The sequence below is a fragment of the Lonchura striata genome, chromosome 6 (genome assembly GCF_046129695.1).
Source record: "Lonchura striata isolate bLonStr1 chromosome 6, bLonStr1.mat, whole genome shotgun sequence".
NCBI classification, from domain to species: domain Eukaryota; kingdom Metazoa; phylum Chordata; class Aves; order Passeriformes; family Estrildidae; genus Lonchura; species Lonchura striata.
This window is the reverse complement of record NC_134608.1, coordinates 31,448,663-31,466,808: the sequence shown is the minus strand read 5'-3', so window position 1 is coordinate 31,466,808 and position 18,146 is coordinate 31,448,663. Positions and strand designations below refer to the sequence as shown.

General features: G+C 33.0%; 1 protein-coding gene across 3 annotated transcripts in view; it reads right to left on the bottom strand.

Moving 5' to 3' along the window:
• Positions 1 to 18,146, bottom strand: part of RYR3 (ryanodine receptor 3) — a 194,165-nt gene that overhangs the window by 108,702 nt on the left and 67,317 nt on the right. For all 3 annotated transcript variants that reach the window (XM_077784077.1, XM_077784078.1, XM_077784079.1), the window contains exons 11-23: positions 17,300 to 17,473; positions 13,358 to 13,479; positions 12,086 to 12,254; positions 10,992 to 11,130; positions 9,321 to 9,416; positions 8,456 to 8,574; positions 5,889 to 6,022; positions 5,001 to 5,242; positions 3,755 to 3,947; positions 1,780 to 1,996; positions 1,422 to 1,526; positions 899 to 1,002; positions 389 to 472 (exon numbers count right to left, since the gene is read on the bottom strand). In XM_077784077.1, coding sequence (XP_077640203.1) covers positions 389 to 472; positions 899 to 1,002; positions 1,422 to 1,526; positions 1,780 to 1,996; positions 3,755 to 3,947; positions 5,001 to 5,242; positions 5,889 to 6,022; positions 8,456 to 8,574; positions 9,321 to 9,416; positions 10,992 to 11,130; positions 12,086 to 12,254; positions 13,358 to 13,479; positions 17,300 to 17,473 — 1,898 coding nt within the window. The remainder of the gene's footprint in view (positions 1 to 388; positions 473 to 898; positions 1,003 to 1,421; positions 1,527 to 1,779; positions 1,997 to 3,754; positions 3,948 to 5,000; positions 5,243 to 5,888; positions 6,023 to 8,455; positions 8,575 to 9,320; positions 9,417 to 10,991; positions 11,131 to 12,085; positions 12,255 to 13,357; positions 13,480 to 17,299; positions 17,474 to 18,146) is intronic.

The following is an 18,146-nucleotide window of genomic DNA, read 5'->3' as shown; positions in this document are numbered from 1 at the left end:
CAGCTTGCTGTTTCAGTCTCCTGTGGTAAAGTGGTAAACTCTCTTTCAAGTAAATAGATTTACCATCATATGAATAGATTGTTCTTTACTATGAGGCAGAAAAGCACTGCAGTGTTGTATTTAACTTTGAAGTCTCTGTTCTAGGTTGATGTAACACTGCTACAATTGCCTGTATGGGACTGTTTCTGCCTCTTGACAACTTCAGGACGTGATGTAGCACAGCAGTACTCACATTCCAACGTCATCACAGTCAAGTAAAGGCTTAACTAAAGATCTGTAAGACCTTATAATTTATGGGGTTCATATCTAGTATATTTTAAATGAACTTAAAATATATAATATTTGTAATAAATACTATAAGATGTAACCATTACCATAAGGTACATACTTTTTAGGAAGCTTGACTTTTTTAAGATCTTCTTCAGCTGCTGGATGAGCGTGAACAATGTGACATCCAAGGGCCAAAAGGGTTCTGGCATAAAAATGACATTAGTGAAACACAACATTATAGTTTTCATGCATTGTATAAATATGTAGAAGAAATTATATTTAAAAACATGGAAATAATCTAAAATAATGTTATTTAAAAATCCAAATATTTTAATTTATCAGAGGTAATAACTAAGACCTTCAAATACTAAAAAGGCACAAATCTCTGGCTTGAGACTTCAACCACTTTATTAAAACCAATCAGATTTGGTGGTGTTTTTTTCTTTGTCTCTCTGTAGAGAGAACTTTCTTCTATATCAGTCTGATTGAGTTCCTGGGACTTCTAGTAAAGTTCGGAGAATATCTTTGAAGGACATATTTGAAAGGTTTTTATATTTTACAGCAGTATGATGCACTTGAATAAAAATAAAATTATAAAACTTTATTTTATTTTCTATTTAAATCTCACTTGAGGGTTTCAGTTGACATTTGTAGATTGTAATTCTTCTCCGTCTCAGGCAGTTTTGAGAATTCCACAAGACAAGGATGATGCCTTTTATTATCATCCCGTACCTGCAAAAGAATTACCGAAAAGAGTACTTTCCTGATGGAATCAAGTATCACAGTAAAAACCCAGTGAATTCTTTGCAGTAATGAATTCAATATAAGCAATATCATTTATTTTTGTTCAGTGACAGCTACTCATATCTATATAAATCTCCTTTTCCCTTGATTCACTTATAATGCACACTATAAATAATCCTTCAAAATTAATGGAATAAACAAAACAAACAAATTTGAGGAATTTGAATGTTTTAAAAACTCACCAAAAAGTTAATACTACTGTCTCTCCAGCTTACATGGTCACCTGCTGTTGGTAATGTATAGGCCACCACTGAATGCCCTATTCAAATTCCAAGTCAAGGTTTGGGCTGGTGGGAGACTTTACCTAATACAGGTGACTTTACCTAGACAGGTCATTCAAAACATACCTTGCCATATGTCCAGCCCAGTTCTATTTTATTCATTCCCCATAGCTCATGGATATTTTCAGCTAGTTTGTCCCTGATCTTTTCAAGATGAAAAGGAAGAGCAATCTAAGGAAAGAGCATAACAATTCCAGAAGTAAGAAGGGTTCCAGTCACCACACCTTGTATGTTGAAGACTTAGTACATCACAACAAGCAATGGAAGATTGAGGGAAGATTGTATATTATGAATTTAAGTTTTGAATAGACATTAATTATAGCTCCAAGTTTTGCAAACTAAGAAAGAGGGAATATTCTATATTGTGAATTTAAGTTTTGAATAGATGTAGGTTATAGATCCCATTATTGCAAACTTCACATACCTGACTGGTGTCTATTGGACAAGGGATAAAAGAAGCTTGTGAGAGAAACTGTGTTGTACCCAACAAATCCCTCACTCCTTCAAAATCTCTTTTATATTCTTTGACTGGCTCCAATTTCATCTTCTCTTTTGGAAGCAGTGCTTCATAACAGGGAGCATAGCCAGCCGGAGGCAGAAATTTAAACTCTCCATGACGTCCACCCAACAAGAAACGAACTCTGTGCAATTTTCAACGAAACAATTAGACTCTTAAATAGTCAGCATATAATATCATTATGAATAAATAGCATAGAAGCCTAAGGATTTGTGTTACTACCATTTACAAAAACACATGTGTGCTTCATGTTTTGGTAAATACCACAGGTTAACCAAGCATTCATATTAGCAGATACTGTCAGTAAAACCATCATCTACCCACTATTTTTTGAAAATTTGTTTTCACTAAAGATAAACTAATTATTTAATGTAGTGTCACACTTAAATATTTCTCTCTTAAAATCAAATGGTTGTAAGTTGTGATTTTTTAAAATGGATTTAAGGGATTTGGAAACACAAATCTAATTTAAATTGGACTGTTGCTCTAAAAATACTATTTGGACTATTGATACATAACTTGAAAGTTTTAAAGTTACTTCTCAGTGAACACATGCAGACAGTTTGGTATATGAGAGAAATAAAAAAAACCAACCAAACAAACAAACAAAAAAAAAAAAACCCCACATTAAAACCATAATGCATTAAGAAAGCAAGCATTATACTTTATATTATAACTGGGAATTAATTCCAGAAGGACAACTAAGATTCCTTGCAAACCCCTAAAATTTTCTTTTTCTCCTTAAATATAGATTTGTCATATAAATTTAAGAGTATATCAGGAAAAATAGCAAAGACAAAAACTATCCAGACACATATTTTAGTCCTTAAGTGGGCAAACTCTAGAGGTAAACAAACACAGAAATGTTAAAAAAAAGCGCCTGTTATCTCTAGGAATTAGTCCCTATATTTGTTGTGATGGGGTGACAGAAGCCTATAGGAATATTAGAACAGATCAATATATTTTATTTACATTTTTTAAAAGATTAAAGACCCCAGAACACCCTCCTTCACTCATGAACTCAGGATTCCCATGTAAAAGTATTTCCTCTGGTAGTAATAGACACAGATGACTGCATACAGCTGCTGTGAGCATCAGCTATGTTACTATAAACCACAAGGGAAAATGCTCTCATAAAATATAAAAACAACATCAAATAAGAATGGAAAAAAGAAAATAATTACACCAGTTTTGACCAATTTTTACAGTAAAAAATGAATGAACATTTTCAAAAGCTTCATATTAATACAGCTACATACTAAGGTCAGTCCTGGGGAATAAATGAAACTGATTTACTAAACATTTCCTAGCCCTCCTTTATTCTGTTGATTCTTCGGGAGATTTTCTGAATTCATTGAACATAGACAGGCACAGAAATTGTATACAGGAAGTTTGAATCTCAGTATTTTAGCTATAGAAGAGGTAGGAAATGGGCAACATTAGTAAAGAGACTCCAAAACTATTTCTCATCAGTTCTGTTTCCCACTGTGAACACAGTATCAGTTTTCATGATGATTTAGGTTATTTTACTCCCTGCTGAGAAAACCAGTGAGAACCTTAATTAGTGCCAAATACGCTGCTGCATTTCTAACATGCTTTTTTCACTGATAATTGGAATGAAACAAAATTAATTTCCCCTAGGTTACCACATACCCATAAAATAATACTGTCCAGACATTGTGACTTGATCAAATAGTTTACAGGCTCACATGTCACTTTTAAGTGAAATCATCACTGAACAAATCATTACTTCCCTGCCTTCCTTCCAGCTGCTATTTGGGCAGAACTCAAGCAACAAAACCAAATAAATCAGATTAGAATTTGGACAATATTTTATGTGATAAGACAGCAATGAAAACAACTAAAATTAACTTGTACTTACTTTACACCTGCTGACAAGCTTACGACAGGGAAGAAAAACCCTTCTGTACTGAAGTTCTCAAACATTCCCTGTACAGGCTGTCCATTAATGCGGAATGAAATGCTGGGTACACCTAAATCCAAGCAGCAGCTAACCACATCATCAGATGCTAATAAATGCTGATTGACAGATGCTACAGCTCTGGGTACCCGACCTAGGATAAAAGTATTTAGGAATCAGAATATTTAAGCAGTTTCAAGTTTTTTTTAAATTATTTATTCAGCCATTTCTAATGGAGTATGTTACGAATGCCTCTTAGTCTTCTCTGAAAAACTAAAATTTCTGACATTGGAAATCAGTAGTGCTGAAATATTGAATTTGTGTCTGCACACACATATTTTATATACAAAACCCAATGCTAGAACAATGTTAATCTAATTGATAAAGGAAACGCTCTCAGATTATGAATTATTAGAATTAATGTAATAAAATTTGTTTCAGTGTATTAATATACATTCTCATTAGGACACCTTTCATCTGCATGGCCCTACTCTATTATTTTCAGAGCAATTTAAAAATACCTAGATGTTTATGGCATTTAAAGGCACTGAGAAATATGGGGAAACTAAGAATTTTGTCTACATGCCTTGAAAATTGCATGTTAAAACATAAGCCACAAATCGAGCAAACTAAAAAATAACCATCATTTACTGTGCATGCAAGAGAAAAAGATGCCACACAGAAGGACTAAAATAATAAAGTTGGCAGTAGAGAAGAAATTATTTTTTATTGACAAAAATTTTATTAAACTATTTACCAAAATTTTAATTCAATTTGACAAATGGATCTAGCAACAGGTTTAAAAATAACTATCATTTTCTTTCAACTGTAGATTCAAAGTAAAATAATAATACAAATGTCAATTTGTATAGAATTAATTTATCTGAGATCAATACTTCCCTTTATTTTGGACAGATAGAAGTAGGTCAGTATTGGATTAAATTAAGATCTAGATCTGGAAAATGCCATTCTGTGGTCAAAATAATGGAAAGAGAGGCAATCTGCTAAAAAGCCTAATTGGTATAATTCAATATTGGCTAACATCCCAGACAAGAAGTTTGATCTGAACTTTTAAATAACTTCTTGATAACCTGGAGTTCTTAATGTAGCTCACTATAAAATAACATGTTATATATACAAGAAAATTGGAAAGTAAAGGTAGGTAAATGTTAAATGTAAAATAAGTGGAAGCTCACAAAGTACTCACCAGACCACAGGTGAAGGCCATCAAACCCAAATGAGTAGAGGTCATCACCAACACCATTGCCTCCCCATCCTTCTCCACCTCCAGGATAGGGGGCATAACCTGAAGTGGAGGCCCAACCAACTCGCAAGTGGGTGGGCTCTGCCGTCAAGAACGGATCAACCTGATCAATTATCAACTCAAAGTACCACTTCTTGTACTGTGCAGAGCCCTCAGCAACACCCAAAAATATGTTTGGTCTTATGCTAAGAAAGAAAATACAAGCCAGTTAGTGTAAACATAAAGTGTGACATAGGAATTATATTGCTGTGTAATTGTCAAATTCACTTTACAAGTATAATACAAGTGTAGGTACTCATGCTTTGCTTATAATATTTTCTGACGTGAACCCTTTTGTATAAATTAATAAAGCTGCTGTATAATTATCTTCTAAGGTAGAGGTCCCATGCTTTGAAAAACTTACAGGCAGAAGAGAAATGACAAGATCATTTACCAAAATAAAAAATCCAGGACTGGGGTTACCAGGAAATCAAGCCCCTCTTAAAACACACAAGTACTTCAGAGTATGTTTGCATACTCTGTGCCCTTTTTTGACTCAGAGACAAGCAACTTTCATGTTTCCATTTTAGAGCAGCTCTGATTATGAATTAGCAATTTATTTTTCATCCCAGGTTCCATACAAATGCCATATTGTCAGTAAAAAATGTAGTTTTTCAGAAGCTAATACATAATACATTATCATCTCCTAAGGTGTATTTCTCAATATTGAAAGCTTTGGAACATTCCTTAGGTTACAATTTTTTATTTAATTAATTAATGAAGATAAAAATTCGATTCAATTTTTTCTAATAGAATGCTAATATTTTTTTCTGATACAACATATCACTATACCTTGTCACATCATTAATCAAACGTGTTTGCAAAAGTAAGTCTCTTCTGGGCAGTAAATTGTCACAAATCAAATTTTGATTGGCACGGACTGCAACTCCATTACAGACGCAGAGAGAACAAAGCACATCGAGAACCTTAAAAGAAAAATCAGAAGTAGTAAGATAAAGGCAGCTAGGAGTAGACACTATTATTCTGTTGTCAGCTTAATTTATATTCTGAATAGGCCTAAATGAAGGAATATAATATACATTATTGTTTTTTATATACTTTTCACATATTTGTACCAAGTGTATTCTGTACTACTGATAGAGGATATCAAACATTTGTGGAACATAAAATCAGAGCACAGGATTTGAGAATGCATCAGAAACCTTCTTTTAAGATTCTTTATTCTCATTTTGATCAGACAAAATGGTTAAAACAGCCATATGCCAACTCTTTAAGACTTTTTAATTAATTCTTAATAAAATTTTGAATATAAAATTATATTTCTTGATAAATTTTCTGCAGCCCAAAAGAATTCCTGTGCAAAATTAGTGGATAATTCTCAATGGCAATGACTGCTTTTGAGCCTCTTCTGGAAACAATGTTTTCACTTTGAGAAATAATCCATTTATTTATAAAATGCAAGATGTTTTAAAAGCTCACTATAAAGCAAAACAGAATTTCAGAAAGATGTCATTCTAAAACTTCAGATTTCTTTTCCTTTTTTTTTTTCTTGAGTCTGCAAATTGAAAGAGATTGATATCATTCTTCCAGAGTACTGGAGCAGGAGTTTTGGAAGGGAGAACACAGTAACATAATGTTGCTTAATGCTGAGGAACAAAGCTGCACACTTTCACAAACAGAGAAGCTTCAATGTGTACTTGACCTCTGACAAACAGTCTGAGCAATGAGCCCAAGTGCTCTAGATTGCTACACACCACCTCCACAAGAAAAGACACATCTTCACACCATTGATTGTGTTATTACTATTGTACAACTCCAGAAACAGCAGAATATAAAACTCACTTTAGCTACTCCTGTTGTCTGACACAACTGAACACAAAGCCACCATTAACAGCTTATGCTGCTTAAGCTAATATATTTGCTTAAACACTTTTCTATGCCCCAGCATTTTCCTTTCTACTCCCTCTGCTATTGGGCAGAAACCATCTATCAGAGGCTAGAGGTAATTATTTAAAGAACCAAATAACCTCTGAGCAGGACTCAGCTGTAAAGCATCTTAATAACATTAATGATTACCAGCAACTCAGACTTTACATGTTAACTGTTTACATAATCTCTGTGAATATGCTGACTCTATTTCTGACAGAAGGCTTTTAATTTAAAAAGGCCTTCAACTCAATAATTTCCAGGACTATTTTGCTCATTATTTTTCTTATTTCCTAAATCTCAACAGAATCTCAAATCTAGCAGGAGAACAAGATATACTGTTTGTGGAATAACAGATAAATCTATTTCTTCCCACCCACTCTTCAGTACTTGCTGAGGTATAGCCAAAGACAATACAAATGGAAATGAACAAATCCCTTAACCGGTATAATTCTTCTCCTGTGTACATTTTCTGTTTCTGCTCTAAATTCTCACTGTAAGATCTACATTGATATGTTTCAGACACAGGGTTCTTTCTAGGTGACTGGCATAACACAGTAATCTTGTAAAGAGATAAAAATAGTAAGCTAAACTTCCTGCTGAAACTTCAACTTTTTTTCTTATGCCTACTTATATCAGTTCATACTCCTTAACCCTGATTAAAAATTCCTTTCTCCTTTATCTATAGCTGGTTAGGTTCTCTGTATTAGTGATTTACAAGAGAGGGTAATTTCAGCTCACAAAAACTTTCTCAGTTCTTCCTCGGGGTTATCAGTCTTTCAAAATAAAATTTTAATTGAGGAAGGGAACTCACATCAGAAAATCACACAAAAACCTATATCTTCGTCTGTGTTGTGATGTCATCCTGGTTGCAGCCAGAAATTCTGTTCACCTTCTTCTATCATAATAAATTGCATATTGGTGTCTAAATTAATTTCATCCAGTATATCTTCTGGAAACTCAGGGGTTTTTTCTTTCTTCAGAACACCTGTGTTTTCAGATATTTGGATTATTTTTCTGATTTCTCAATTTTTTTTTTTTTTCTTTTCTGCTGCTATTATTATTACTCAAGTTAGGAATGACTTTGCAGGATATAGTTCTCTATATCTGTGGATGCAATGGTAGTCCACTACTTTTCCAGCGCCCTGGATCAAAAAACAAGCTACTCTGCCCACTTTCTTACAGCTACCAGAATACTTCATTTTCTCAAATCAAATGTTCTGACTGGTTACCAATATTTCTTAACTGCTCACTTCTCATACAAATTTTTGGTATTTGAAAATTGCTGAAAAGCAATTATATATTAAACCTTCTTTTAATCTCAACAAAGAAATTTTGCAAATGTACTTTAAGGTTATTTTATTGATTTAAAGATATTAGAATCAAATATTTCCATGTAGACATTTCTCATTTTTCTTCCCCCACAAATTATTGTAAGATTATCATTACATTCTTAGTTTTTCCAAACATACCTTGTAATTGCGCCCATGTTTATCCAACAGTGAAATAATGGATTTGATGTGTTCCTCGGATATTAGATTTAAAGCTTCTGGGCTTTCAATCAAGATGCAGTGCAACACTTCCAAAATACCTGTATGAAGGCCGCAGAAACAATGCTGTCATTAAATCACCTGCACCACTGAACACAACCTACAAGCTCAGTAAAGGGGTATCTTACAAGATGGCATATTTTCTCTGGCTTAAATAGAGAACAAAACAACTTTAAAGGAGTAATGATACGAACATTACATTAGGAATAAATGCATAATAAAAATGTCAATTTCTCTTTTCTTTTGAATATAGCCACAACTTTAAAACCACGTGAGAAATTTTCAAGTTTAGCTCCTTCTTTTCAATGAAAGGGGTAAAGGGAGAACTTTATCATACATCAATGTTTTGTTGAATACTTCACTGTAAAAAAATGTATAAGCTACATCTATATGGGTTTTATATGCATGCCATAAATACATGTGATTTCATGGTACACACTCTTGATACTGTTTGACCCAATCCCTTAATTTATCAGGATCACATTCAACACTGACTGGATGTAGTATTATTATAAAAAATGTATTGAAGCAAAACAATTTCATATGAAGGTCTCTTTAAATATATTACTTTAGCCAATAAAAAACACCCCAAAAAATAAGATTAAAAAGCAAAACAACAACAACAAAACCACAAAAACCCAAACAAACAAACAAACAAAAAAACCAACCATACCCCAAGAGCGTATTTGTTTACTAATATGTGTTGGCTTCAAGGAAAACTGCTGTGTAAATAATGTAAAACAGGCATTGACTGATAGTTAATTTACATTATAAAAGTGAGTCTCACCTGAGGAAGATTCTAATCTGTCCAATTTACTGATTAGCCAATCAAGGTTACAGGAAAATTGAGCACAGTTGTTTCTGTTGCCACGAATGAGAGCAGCTGGAAAAAAACACAAGGTGTCATTTTATAACAGGAGATTTCAATTTTAAATCAACAAAGTTTATTATATGTATTTTAACACAATTTTTAGGGTAACTTGATAAAACAATGAACAGGTAAGTCCATATATGCTACTGCAATAAAGTATTGGAATCTCCACTACTTTGAATATTAGCAACTGACATAATTTCTAAGGAGCACATAGTTTTTGAAATTGAAGGGGGTCTCCTGGATGAACAAAAATCTCAGCAAAAAATATGTTTTGTTTATGTTTTATTTTGTTGCTAAATATAAGTAGAAGTTATCCAGCATCCTTACACAGTCATGATCATGGGGCTGAAACATTTCTTTTTTCTGTTTCTTCCTAGGAAGTGTGGAATGATCATATGCAGAAGTTTGAGGTCTAGTGCAGATTAGGCATATTGGTGTTTAGTTCTACTTTCTGATTACAACGTTGTAGAATGCAAAGCTTTTAGTCTTTCAGTAGTGCAGACTGCACTTTAAAAGTTCATCAACATTCAAGTCTTTCAAGCAATACTGTTTGTTTGCTTTCTTCTAGAAGTCATAGATCATAGGGGAAAAGAGTAACAAAAAATATATCTTGTGTATTCAATTGTCAGTGATGTTTATTATAAAGCACAAAAACTATTACATCAGAACAGCTGTGTTCAAAATGTTCCTGCAGATAAAAATGAAGGTACAATCTGAAAAAAGAGCACTAGAGAGAGTTTCTTTTCATCCTATTTTTCTTTAAACTTATGACTAGTAAAAGTGGTAATTTTTAGTTTCTAAGGCAATGAGATTTCATCAGAAGCACCTGCGTGTCTGTTCTATGTAATAACCTCCTGCTTCAAAGCACTTCCCCTAGTTTCTTTTTTTCTCGTCCTGACTCTTAACTTCCTTGTTTCACTATGGAAATCTTCCTTTGTGATGAAAATAGAATGTATTTAATCTCCATCAGAAGACAAGATTCTGTTAAATAAGGAATAACATAAACTAGGTATCAAATAAGAAATTTAAATACACATATACATACTTGTTCTGCTCTATAATTTTGGCAATTCTACAAAACAGAAGCAGTTTCCTCTTGAATAGAAGTGCTCTAGAAAATCTGGCATTGATATTGAAAAAATATTTCATTTTTATATAATTATTCTTACTAACATTTAAATCTTAGCCTCAAGTGACAAAAATGGATTGAACAGACCTGACTAACTACTGTTTTTAGACTTTTCTTCAGTTTCATATTCAGATTTCCAGTTCTTCTAATTTTTAAAATAATAATTCATGTCTGTTTGCATATCACAGGTACATTTAAATTAAAAAAAAAAGATTTTGACATGCTTCACAGAACTTTTTCCTGCCCGAGATCTGATTTTTCTGATCTAGCATTGCTCAATAAACTCTTTTACCTGCATTAAATAGCAGTAACTATATGGAAGAAAGTTTGTAATTTACATAATAAACTGGATACTAAATACTAATATTCAAAGTATTCTTTGGTGGTGAAGCAGCAAGTAGGATACTTTTTCTGGTGAGGTTTTTTTTTTTTAGTAGGTTTTTGGAAGAACTTACCTAACAATTTGTAAAGGAGATTCAAAATTTCTTTCCATGATGTACCACCGTGCTCTTCTCTTGCAATTCCTGCAAAATGAGCTGTGCTGTTGTAGTCGTTTAAGCGATCAATGCAATTTAGAACTAGTGCCAGCATTCCCTAAACAGGACAGAGAGGAAAGTGAACTGTACATGAAAAAGCATTGGCCATTGCTTTTTTAAAGACTTTTTCCAGTATAAATTGGAAAGTTGCATTATCTTAAATTAAGAAAATCCCAAGCAGAAAACCAATTGTGCTTAAAAGATATGAATATGTATTTTTCTCTGTAAAAAGAATTTATTTTAGAGAATGATTCCACATGGTTCCTTACACAACTAAGTATAATGAAAAATAAGGAATAAAAATCTGAAAATAAAGACTTCTTCAATTTTTAAGGACACTTTAAGTAAAATCTTCCTTGCATAAGGAAAAAATAATTTAAATTTAGATAAAAAGGAATTTTCATTGATTAAAAAGGTGGAAATTTTACTATCCAATAAAATATCTATCCAATATTTTAAATACTACAAGAGATTTGTAACTTCACCTTTGCATACTCAGATGATATTGAAAACCTGGAAGCAATTCAAATGTGTCTAAACACATCATATGTTTAGCATTTCTACAAAAATACAGTTATTCCATTTTCAGAGAGGAGCAATTCAACAATTATGTAATGCATAACTTTCTCTAAAACTGGCATTCTTAGAGTTTCTAGAGATAAAAAGTTACAGGCAGATTCAGAGGTTAGAAGAGACATCAGAAATAACATACATTAACCCAGGTTTTATCATTCATTTGGAGTATCCAGGCTGTATACCCTCACAGAGAGAAAAAGAAATTTTTGTAAAATAAGATTCTTTTAAATGTGTTCAGAAGTATTAAGATCAAATTTTATGACAGAGTGTGTGGCTTGTGACAAGTTTACATATATATGTATATTTCAGCTAGGAACATTACACTACATTATAGATCATATGCCTATATCTAAATGATAATATGCATACATCTAGATTTCTCTCAAAGTTTGTGAGACATTACGCTTAAAATAATGCAAAAATCCCTTTGTCTATACCTCTTCTTTGAATAGATTTTGTCTATTTTTGAGTGAGCGGAGTTTGTTTTGCTTGTCTTCGTGTTGCAGGTCTTCTTCGGGAAGCTGGAAGTAAGTGATCAGGTCCTGCAGCGTCTGAGCCATCTCCTCAACAGGCAGGGTGCTGGGTGACAGCGCTCTGTTGTTTCCACTGTGGAAAGCAACAAGACTGGCAGCATTAATCATTTTCCCACTGTAATTTACAGTATAATGTGGCAGCCTCTTCTCTTTTGGTACCTAAATCAAGTCTTGTTACATGTATGACATGTGAATATGAGCAATGGACGATCCGAACTGAACATCATTCAAACATCTATTATTTGGGTGTCCAGCACTCAAAGCTTTCGGAAGTGTAATCATATTTCCCTTTCTGTGCTGATACAAACAGAGAGAATGTTTTTTTTAAAAACCGAAAAAAATATAAGGAGCAGCAATGTAATTCAGCAAAATGAAGAAAAAGAGATTCATGTTCTTTTACTACAGTAATTGATTTTGTTTAGATACTCTAAATCCCATTAAGGTTATAGGTATGATGTGCACTAACAGTAGCAGTTATTGAAGTTACACACCCACAGCCTTCTGGAAAAAGCACAAAAATAGTAGATAATCCTAACCACTAATTAGATCCTCTGTATCTATTCCACATAGTAAATAAAGAAGGGTGGGATTTGAAAATATAAAGCATTTCAACAAATCTCTGTTGTCTGTAAAATAATGTCTTTTTCTGTTCAAGTATTTTCTCAGTCTTGTGTGATAATCCAGTTTTCCACAGTCTGCTATAAATAGCATCATCTAGCAGGCACTGATTGCTGGCAAAGGTGCCTCTGCTTTATATGATCAGCCCAAGAAATATAAAGGAGTGGTGGAGGTTCTTTAGATACTGAAGTAATAATGTTTTAAACACAGGCTCATATGGTGGGCAAATAATTAATTAAAAATTTCTTATAGATTCAATTACACAAAATTCTAGGTATCAATGAATACCCACTAACAGACTAAAATCAGTTAGCATGTTTTTTCAACCTGGATTATGATTCAGCTTGCTTTTGGCTTCAAGGTATTAGACTCATGTAAATAATTTCACATATACTGTTCTATCTATTTAATGGCATTACTAATCAAAATTTTAAATTTCAATCAGTAAAAATATATTTCTAATAGCTTCTAAATTCAAATATTTGAAAGCAGGACATAAGGATTCTCTTAGAGAAATTCTTATAATTTCAGAATACTTTAAAGACCAGTAACAAATACCTTATGAAGTGGCTGAATAAGCTTGAAGTATTGCGAATGATTCGAGCAGCCTGGGATTCCTCACGCTGGCATCTTTGTAATGTGAGACCATCATCCATATGACCTTCTTGGTGTAATATAACCTATTGGGAGTCAGTAATTATCACAATAATTACTTAAAAAGACTTTTTGCTTTTAAATATTTTTTATTTATTTCAATACTGCACTGTAAAAAGTAATTTGCATATATACAGATTTGTTAATCGCTTTATCTAGAGACCCCTTAAAGAACTACAAGTTTTTCAGTCTCACATAAGTTATTCAGAGAAGACAATGCAATGTATTTTTATTCTTCCACAATTCATTTAAAAAGATACTCTTAAAAAACATTTTCAAGTTGTAACAAAAAATGTCATTTTTTCTATAGCCTAGCTCTCAGGGAAAGAGGAACTTCACTTTCTTAAACATCATTTATGAAAGGATTTGTGCTTTAAGACTACTGACAAGAAAAATCAAGCTGGAGAGACAAACAAATATTACAATGCTGGTAAAAGAGCAATAGTGCTTATCAGCAACTTCTGATTCATTTAACTATTTCTACACCATGTGTTGTATTCTTACCCAAACCAGATATGATCATATGAATTTCTAGCAATAACAGAGATCCTTTTGTGGGGATTTTAATCTTTCACTTTGAAAATCACACAAAGTCACAGAAAGGTAGCATCACTGTTAGGCTTCACAAAAACAAATCTTGGTCATTTTGAGTCATTAAAATCCTACATAAATTTTATTTGAAGCAAATGTGAATTATCCTGCTTCTTTGCTCAAGAGGCAATATACTGAATTCTCCACCAAAAAAAAATGTATTTTTAGCTTTTAGTTAATAAAAATTTGCAACCCACCTTCCCAGTTAGCATAGTAATTCTGAGGGCATGAATAGCTAACAAAGAAAGAAGTAATGTTATACAGGCAGTTGCCGCCACAAATGGAAAAATTATTTACCAACAGCTTTTGTACATACTAGCATATAGGTATGTCAAAGCACTGGAAAGTGGGTTTTTTTTCTATGCTTGGCATAGAACACATGTGCTCTGTTCCTTCAAACATGCTGAGTTTATCTAGACAGCAGAATCCATGAAAATATGGATGGAGAAGATTAGGAAGATACTTTTAAACCATTACATTAATAATATTTTCTTAAAGGAGACTAGTTTAAAATTGGGCCATCTTTCCCCTTTTTTCAGATACTTTATATAGAATCACCCTGTGGGTGACTTCGCTAGTTAAATTTCGCTGTTTCCATGGAGAAGGTCTTGAGGTCTCAAAACTGAAAAGTAAGTTCTACTCTTCTCATCACAAAACTAGTAAGAAAAACATTTAACAATTAAAGAATGCTTCCTCAGGCCATTGTATATAACACCAGATTTTGAAGCTACAGGAATGAAAACATTAGACAGATAGGGTATTAAAGCCTTGCAAAATAATTGCATTTTCATTATTGTAGAGCAGATATGCACTCTTCTCCCTAAGTATGGATGAGAGAAAAGTCTTTTGGAAGGACCTAATCTTTCCTATTTCTCTGACCATAGGGGAAAAAAAAGAAAAACAAAAAACCCAAAAACTAACCAGGGAACCAACAAACAATCCAAACCTCAACTAAATTATCCAGAAACATCACAATGACAGGAAAGTCATATTTAGGATTCCAGGAAGTACATCACAGGGAGAAGCATGCAGCACTGGCTACATCAATTCTTCAGATGAACCTTCTCTGCATGCTAAAAGGGGCATTTGGCACTGCCTTGCTTGTACTTCTGTATGGCAAGGCACTGACCAACACTGTGAGCGATGGCCTCCAGAGCACGGATCCAAATCACAGTGTGTGTTTTTCTCTTGCCTGAGCTCTAGCATTTTGGAGCTCTGCAGGACTTCACTGCTTGCACAAAGCAAACAGAAAAGATGGACATCCCTCTCCCACTGGATGGTGGAGGGATGTTGACTACAATGCTGATGTAATCACAATTACCTGGCAAAAGCTTGAATCCTTGGTTACCACAATCTCAGAGAAACAAAACCTAAAAATTCTGGCAGAAATCATGCAAAAAAAGCCTCAAAAATTATACCAGAATTTATTACATATTTTTAGTATAATAATTAGATACATGAAACTACACCAATAACAGAAGCCAAACAACAGAAACTTTTACTTTACAGGAATTTTCAGTATTTTATAATAGAACTAATCTCATAGTTGTTTTCTCCTCTCTATGGCTTTACAGAAGCTGACAGTGATGACAACTAGGTTATGTCAGAAAAGCAACCTTTGCCTCTTTCAAAAACAGGGTACTTCTCAATCTTCCTAGGGCTAATGAGTCATGTTATAAAAAGTGCAGGCCAGCTTCAGCAGGAACACAGTGAGTGAAAGTGAAAATTGCTTGACACTATGGCAGTGGATGAATACCAAGCAATTACTTCAATTTATATGGAAAATAAAGTTATATACATTTATATGAAATTTATATAAATTTTATTATATGTGAAATGTAAAGTGATGTATATCTCAAATTGCTTACAAGATTATAGCCTAGTATCATACTGCAGGGTATGAAAAACTGCTTCTTGCTTCCATGGGAATATCAACTGCGTGAAGCTAGAAGGTTTGGATTTTCTTCTTTTTGAAGACACTTAACAAGACAGAATTCCCCAGGTGAGAGGACAACAAAAGATTTGAAGTCTTTGAACATGAAGGAAACAGTTTCAAAGGAGAATAAAAGTGACGGGCAATTACAGAGGTTCTTTTAGTTCCTTGCTGCTGAGCAGAAAACTGGAGAAACAAAATACTGAATGCGACAGCAAGCTATTGTAAAATTCTTCATTGAATACAGAGGAAGAATCTACACATTGCCTTTTCAAAAATTAAAATTGGACCCTCTGAGGAAACAGAATGACATAGCCAGTTGTGGCATGGGAAAAGAGGCCATCACTGTGTAGTTTAATTTTTTACCAAAAAAATACTGAATGACTGGCACTTAAAGAATTTCTCTGATCAGCCAGATGGCTGAGAAAGTGAAGGAGTTGGGCACTCACTGCCCATTGCTGATGACCATGTGTGCTGCTTATGAATAAATGTGATTGTGTCTGGGGAGTGTGAGGAGCAGCTTATTGCTCTGTACTGCAGTGCTTGTGTATGGGTATTCTCTTATGAATGTACCTGTGTGCAAGGAGCTAAAGAAGAATTCCAACTTCTTTTCAGTAATGAACTTTTTTATTTTTTCTTTTTCATGTTCTAATGATGGGCTCAAGTTGTAAAAATCTACAAATAGAGAATAAAGGAATCCTTTGGTAATGACACAGTTTTGTGAAGCTAGTACTAAACCCCTTAACACTGAATGATATATGAACATAAAATTTGAAGATATAACAGGTCATACGCCACTAATTAAGAATATAATTGTACCCTAAAATCAAAAGGCTGAGAGAAAGACATTCTTGATGTCACATCACAATTACATCTAACACTTTGGGAGGAAATTATTCTCTAATATCCCTTAAGAAACTTGATTATTTTCTAAGGCCATTTCCTAAGTGAAAAATTGAATTGCCATTTCACATAATATAATTAATTTAAACATTCTGAAACACCAGTGAATATTAGATGACTTACTAGTTTACACCAGTTGCAACAGTTAAATTTAGATTTTAAATAATAATCCAAACCAGGAATTTCTATCTTTAATTGGTGTAATAAATAAAAAATTGAATACAAACTAATAATTTCTTCTGACAAAAAAAAGTGGTCAAATATATTTCTTAATGACAATTTTTCTTCAATTAAAGGATTACTTTAATATCCATCACTGTTTTCATTTTCAGAGTGAAATATTCATATTTTCAACATAAGAGCACAAAACAATTAAACTCACAAACTGATTTCAACAATTAAAAACCCCCAGACAGTACCTTTCTTTTCAGGGGACCTAAACGTGCTGATTTAGCATCCTGTGCTTTGTAAGTCAACCATAAGGCAGTGGCCACATGTTGGACAAAACAGATTGAATCTCCATACTTTATTTCTGGGACTCCCATTCCATCAATATCACGTTTCAGACTAGATTCCTGCTTTTCTTTCAGCTCCTAAGGAGATAAAATAAAGTTGATATTTAATCTCTAAAAGCATTGAATTCTACACTGATACATATTACAATACTGAACAATATTTATGCTACTTATGCAGTTAAGATGCAGCTAAATTTCAATTCACATCACTTCAGTTTCTATCCAAGTAATCTTTCAGACAGTGATTAAAAGTAGTTTCAAATCTGAAGTAAAAAAAAATCAAGTTAAATTCATTACAGTGGATCCATACAAAAAAATCTTTATCTATTCAATAATGGAGTTATTGACGTAATTAAAGTTTCAGTTTAACAGTCTGTAGAACTCTATGTAGCCAAAATTTTTGAATTTTAGCATAGACATGAAAAATAAATAAAAACCTGTTTTGCAATGTAGTTAAAATATTTTTATTCTGAATAATTTTTTGTTTATAATTTGTATATACAGGTACATACTTTGCTTAGAATAATGCCTCTGCATTGAAAAACCATCAAAAAAGAAAATATTCATTATTTTAAAAGGACAATTTGGCTTTCATATTTCTTTACGTTTGTATGTCTCCATTTTTTACATTTATTGATATAAATAAATAAATAAAGTGTTTGTTTTTCCACTTTTTAAGAAGATTTGGATTCTTTCAAACCTCTTTTAAAGACATTACTCAAAGCTTGGCTGGAACACCCATTTTTTAAGC